Genomic DNA, 6,732 nt, shown 5'->3' on the forward strand with positions numbered 1-6,732 from the left:
GGTGTGCTATTTTCGCTCACCTTTGGACGCCAACATAATTGTGTGTGCGGGACTTCCAGTGCATATCTGACTGCTAAAATGTGAAATGCCAGATTTTTTTATACGTTTGACATCACTTCTGCCGTAGTTAGTAGCGTCACTGGAGCGAAGGGGAGGGGAACCGAGTGGCCGCAGACTCTAATGTGCATTGTACCCATGAATGTGAATGAGTCCCGTATCTACCTAGAAACGTACAAAGACTTTCTTTAAGCTCTAATAGCTCAATTTAAATGTAACATCCGCAGAGAATTCAGGTCTTGATCGTGTGAAGGCAGTTGAATAAAGCAACCAAGGCAGTATCCGTCTATTGGGAGGTGACGCCCCTGTTCAAGACCCCCTCCCCCAACCCACCTCTTTATAAAAAATATATAATCAGGCAACAGCAGTTAACAGTTCAGTCCGCCCCCCCCCCAAAAAAAATCAGATCGACTCAAACCCCCAGTACTCACTCGAAAGCAAAAAACAGACAGCAGGTCCCAATAATGAGGAAAAGGGTGAGGTAGAAGACGCCTTTCTGACGGGCCATCATCACCCTGCCATCACAGCAAAATGTGTTCTTGCCGGGAAGCTTTTCCCATTTTCGCGTTACCTTCTTCGCGACCATTACTGCCGACATTTTGTCTAATTTCTATTATTATCACACCCTCCTTAAAATAAATACTCCTTTCTTGACGTCTTTGAGCGCGGGCTGGGCGCAGTAGTGCTTCAAGGCAGACTCCGAAGGTTGTTTCAATTGTGTTTGTCCCACCTCCACGGTTTCAAATTCCACTCTTGTTGTTGCTCTCCTGTCCCCAAACTAAGGCGCATCTTAGCCACACGCCTTTCGGATTCGAGCCGAGCGATCCAGTGCCCGGCTCTGTGAAAAGACGTGCGAGCGAGCGCTCTTTGTTCTAATATTCCTCTTTCAGGCTGATGGCAATCCTTTGTCGTTACTCAGTTTATCAGATTTCGACAGATCTTTCAAAACCACTCCAAAACCCAAGTGCTATCCTTTGGTGCTTTCCGTTAACACCGCTGACAGACTGGACGGAAACATTTATTCTGCAGTCCATTCGGGACCGAAACTCACATGGCTGTGGAGAACGCGAGCTGTATAAAGCCTGCTTTTACTGCATCCTCATCTGAACGAATTCTGCACTATCCCTCTGAATGGTACTTCTGAATTTCACAGATTACCATTCTTCTGGAAAAATAAAATTGCCCTGTTCTTAGATGTCGCTGAAGATCACCAGTTTCCTGCAGCTCCCGTGCGTTTGTTCAAGTCCTACGCCTGCCTCATTTTGTGCGTCTGATCAATGGGAGCAGGAAACACGCCTCGTATTTAAATAAAACTTCTTAAAGACACAGATCACCTACAAAAAGAGCTGCTGAGCCACCTGCGGAGAAAGCAAAGTATGTCAGTTTCACGCTTCTCTGTTACAGTAGGAACACTGTACTTCCGAAATCATTTAATAATTTGCTTTTCCTAATAGTATGTATAATTATTAGCAATTTTACTTTTACTAAGCATTTGTTCAAATAATTGATTTTCAGTCCTCATAATGAATGTATTTTTAAAGATCCTGTATACAATTTAAAGACTGTTATACACTGTATTATACACTTTCACTTTCTGCACACTTTATTCAGCTTATTTTAAATGGATACATATGCCATTTCTACTCTTCAATCTACAGTGGTGTGAAAAACTATTTGCCCCCTTCCTGATTTCTTATTCTTTTGCATGTTTGTCACACAAAAATGTTTCTGATCATCAAACACATTTTAACCATTAGTCAAATATAACACAAGTAAACACAAAATGCAGTTTGTAAATGGTGGTTTTTATTATTTAGGGAGAAAAAAAAATCCAAACCTACATGGCCCTGTGTGAAAAAGTAATTGCCCCCTTGTTAAAAAATAACCTAACTGTGGTGTATCACACCTGAGTTCAATTTCCGTAGCCACCCCCAGGCCTGATTACTGCCACACCTGTTTCAATCAAGAAATCACTTAAATAGGAGCTGCCTGACACAGAGAAGTAGACCAAAAGCACCTCAAAAGCTAGACATCATGCCAAGATCCAAAGAAATTCAGAAACAAATGAGAACAGAAGTAATTGAGATCTATCAGTCTGGTAAAGGTTATAAAGCCATTTCTAAAGCTTTGGGACTCCAGCGAACCACAGTGAGAGCCATTATCCACAAATGGCAAAAACATAGAACAGTGGTGAACCTTCCCAGGAGTGGCCGGCCGACCAAAATTACCCCAAGAGCGCAGAGACGACTCATCCGAGAGGTCACAAAAGACCCCAGGACAACGTCTAAAGAACTGCAGGCCTCACTTGCCTCAATTAAGGTCAGTGTTCACGACTCCACCATAAGAAAGAGACTGGGCAAAAACGGCCTGCATGGCAGATGTCCAAGACGCAAACCACTGTTAAGCAAAAAAACATTAGGGCTCGTCTCAATTTTGCTAAGAAACATCTCAATGATTGCCAAGACTTTTGGGAAAATACCTTGTGGACTGATGAGACAAAAGTTGAACTTTTTGAAAGGCAAATGTCCCGTTACATCTGGCGTAAAAGGAACACAGCATTTCAGAAAAAGAACATCATACCAACAGTAAAATATGGTGGTGGTAGTGTGATGGTCTGGGGTTGTTTTGCTGCTTCAGGACCTGGAAGGCTTGCTGTGATAGATGGAACCATGAATTCTACTGTCTACCAAAAAATCCTGAAGGAGAATGTCCGGCCATCTGTTCGTCAACTCAAGCTGAAGCGATCTTGGGTGATGCAACAGGACAATGACCCAAAACACACCAGCAAATCCACCTCTGAATGGCTGAAGAAAAACAAAATGAAGACTTTGGAGTGGCCTAGTCAAAGTCCCTGACCTGAATCCAATTGAGATGCTATGGCATGGCAAGGCGGTTCATGCTAGAAAACTCTCAAATAAAGCTGAATTACAACAATTTTGCAAAGATGAGTGGGCCAAAATTCCTCCAGAGCGCTGTAAAAGACTCATTGCAAGTTATCGCAAACGCTTGATTGCAGTTATTGCTGCTAAGGGTGGCCCAACCAGTTATTAGGTTCAGGGGGGCAATTACTTTTTCACACAGGGCCATGTAGGTTTGGATTTTTTTTTCTCCCTAAATAATAAAAACCACCATTTACAAACTGCATTTTATGTTTACTTGTGTTATATTTGACTAATGGTTAAATGTGTTTGATGATCAGAAACATTTTGTGTGACAAACATGCAAAAGAATAAGAAATCAGGAAGGGGGCAAATAGTTTTTCACACCACTGTATACTCAATACCCCATAATGACAGTGAAAACATGTTTTCACAAAGAGTTGCAAATTTATTAGACATCAAAAACTGAAATCTTTCATTCATATAGGTATAAATACCCTTAATTCTGTACTTTGTAGAAGCCTCTTTGAAAGTGTTTATTATAGCTTTGAGTCTTCATTGGGTTAAGTCTCTACAAGCTTTGCACACAAGGATTTGGGCAGTTTATTCCATTCTTCCTGGTAGATCCTGTCAAGCAGTGAAGCTTCTGTAAACTGCCATATTCAGGTATCTCCACAGATTTTATATGGGGTTTAAGTCTGTGCTTTGGCTGGGCCTTTCAAGTGCAGCCAGAGACTTGTCCTGAAGCCACTCCAGCATTTTCTTGGCTGTATGCTTCAGGTCATTGTCATTCTGAAAAGTAAACAGTCACAAGTTGTGTGCACTCTGAAGTGTTTTCTTCATGTTCCTCTCTGTATGTGGCTGCTTTCATCCTTCCCTCAATTCTGACCAGTGTCGTAGTGCCTGCCATCATGAAGAACTCCACTGCATGGTGTTGCCACCATAATGCTTCACTGTTGGAAAGGTATTAGACAGGTAATCTGCAGTGCCTGGTCTTTGCCACACATAGTACTTGGAGTTCTGCCCAGAGAGTTCGGTTTTTGTTTCATCAGACAAAAGAATCTTTGCCCTCATGCTCTTACTGTCCTTTAAATGCAATTAGGAAAAGTCCAAGTGGGTCGTCATGTGCCTTTTACTCAAGAGTGACTTTCATCTGATTGATGGAGTACTACTGAGGTGGCCATCCTTTTGTCAGGTCCACACACCACAGGAGAGGACTTCTGATGGACTGTTAGAGTGACCATTGGTGTTATGTTTCAGATGAGGTTCCTCCCCTGGCTTGGGTTTCAAATGTCTCTTTGATGTCTATTTTGCTCAATTGTTTATGAAAGCATTGTTGATTATTTAGTTTTTCATGTTTAAGCACCTTTCATTAGGTGCCATGTATTTTGTGGATGGTCCTTCAAGGGGCAGGGCCACCTGCCTATCACCATCTACTCTAAAAAGGCTGATGATAACCCACAGTATCTTGTGGTTAATTGTGAATGTGCTCTTGGTGTGATGAGTTCTCTTGAGTTTAAACTGTTTTTTTGTGATTTCTGGATATTTTGATCCCTTGCTCTGTTTTTTCATTTCGCCTTTTGGATTGAGTATTTGGACATTTTGTGCCTTTGGTTTACCAATTTTGAAGACATTACCTTCTGTGCCTTTGTGCTCACCTGAGTTTATGTTTCTTCAACAAAGCTTTAATAAAAATAAATTGTTCTATTTATTGAGATTCTTCATCTTCCATTTTGGGTGACTAGCCCACTAGTGAGCATTTTGAGTATTTTTAGGGACTTGCGTGCTTGGCAACTTTCTATTCAAAACAAATTTCTTAGTCACCTCTCTAACTAATGCGATTCTTGCTGAGTTTGGCTAGATGCCCATCTCTAGGAAGAGTCTCGGTGTCCCAAACATCTTCCAATTAAAATGATTGAGGTCATTGTGCTCCCAGGAACACTCAAAGCTTTAGAAATGGTTTCATACCCTTGCCAGGAGAAGTGAAGCAAAATGGCACCTTTTATTGGTGAACTGAGTAAGATTTCAATATGCAAGCTTTCGAGGCAGTTCAGGCCCTTTTGTCAGGCAAGGTGTATTCTTTGAAGAAAATTTTACCTCCCACACCACAATGTCCTTAGACTTTTCGTAAACATTAGACTTTTGCTAAATACTCTAGCTCCCATTTGGCTGGCTTCAGTTAACCGTTTAACATTAGCTTTTATTCTACTTTAAAATAAAGTTATATATATACTGAATATATATACATTTCTGGGTTTTGAAGGTGCAGACCACAGCAATACAATGTTTTCATTATTCCTTTACACTCCTGGCTACAGTTATTATTTTTTAAGTCTGATCCCTCCTTCATCTTTGTTCTTTCTGGTCTTTTTCCTTCTAGATTTGAAATGGTAGATGACACAACCTCCGCTGATTTAATGCCACAGATCTGTTCTAGGCAGGTAGTTAACCTCACAATTAGGTCTCAATGGATGTCATATTATTGAGTTTCTAGTCCTCTCGGGTTGGTTGTTATTCCTTTAATGGAGAAAATACACAAACCACTTTTCTGACATCACAAAAATAAAAGAGATGTGGCCGTTGATGTTGTATGGCTTCAGTTTCTACTGATTATAATTGAATGCAGTGACTGAGTCAAATTAAATCAAAGTAGGTGGGGATTTTTATGATCCGTGTTGTTAAATTTGGATCACAGCAGTCAATCTTCTTCAGAGAAAAATGTTTAAATTTAATGTTCAGAGTAATGAAGCCCCACCTAAACCAAAAGTAGAATAACACCAATGCTTTTTAAGGGTTCTGTTGATGTTCTAAAAAAAGGATTTTGTCATATCTCTAAATATTATATTAATGATCTAAACACAATGTTTTGTTGCAACCAAAAAAGGACCAAGTATAACTACAACAACATTTTTTTGTATAGCACTAAATCACACAAAGAATGGCTTAATGAGCATCAATATGCGTTGTTTAATTGACAGCTTCTCAACCTTGACTCGCAAATATGCATGTTTATGATGGTTCTATAGTTATCCTGAATGTAACCATATATCATAAATAAAGGAGGTCCATATATTACTGTTCTCAAATGTCCTACAGTTGTTCAGAAGGTAACATCATTTGGTAGCCATTGAGACAACACAAGATTCTCCTATGCACTAAATAAAGGTCAATTTTCACGGTGCTGTAGAGCAGGCATGTCAAACACGCGGCCCGCAACAGAAATCTGTGCGGCCCGCATGACAGATCCTAGTTAGCAATAAACTTGTACAAAATGATTACTATCGTTTGTGATTGAATCATTCTGCATCTTTGGTTTTACTTATTGACTTTTCTTACTTCTGCCTTCTGACAAAAGCGCGTTTTCCCATGGCATTACGGTACCGGAAAAGTCATCTGCCAGTATAGCCACGAGCCTTGTCCAAAGTTAATGAGCCGCGACGTCGCAACTGAAGTGCTAGGCTGCAGCAGCCTGGCAGCAGGGGTGGCCTTTGGCATGTGCAAACTGTGCACCTGCACAGGGCCGCCACACCAATATATATTGAATATAAAACAGAAAGAGAAAATAACGGCACAGCTGATGGCAATGTGGCCAAAAAACATTGTGTTTCTTGTTAATTAGTACGCTGTATTTACTAATGTCGCTCGAGTCGGAGCAGTAAGCTATATGTAGTATATTAACGTTCTGCCATAATGAGAATATCATGGGCCGCCACTTGGTTTTCGAGTTACGGACACGTGCATATAGAAGCATGACATGAGCACGAGGTGGCTATGCAATGTCCGCAATGGATGTGGC

At 40.8% G+C, this 6,732-nt stretch overlaps 1 protein-coding gene across 1 annotated transcript in view; it reads right to left on the minus strand.

Annotated features, from left to right (window-relative positions):
* The window catches only part of zdhhc9 (zinc finger DHHC-type palmitoyltransferase 9), a 66,271-nt gene extending 64,928 nt beyond the window's left edge, over positions 1–1,343 (minus strand). Inside the window, exon 1 of the mRNA XM_051935074.1 lies at positions 489–1,343. Coding sequence (XP_051791034.1) covers positions 489–655 — 167 coding nt within the window. The 5' untranslated portion in view covers positions 656–1,343. The remainder of the gene's footprint in view (positions 1–488) is intronic.
* Between the last annotated feature and the right edge of the window lie 5,389 nt (positions 1,344–6,732).

Source organism: Erpetoichthys calabaricus, chromosome 12 (genome assembly GCF_900747795.2).
Source record: "Erpetoichthys calabaricus chromosome 12, fErpCal1.3, whole genome shotgun sequence".
NCBI classification, from domain to species: domain Eukaryota; kingdom Metazoa; phylum Chordata; class Cladistia; order Polypteriformes; family Polypteridae; genus Erpetoichthys; species Erpetoichthys calabaricus.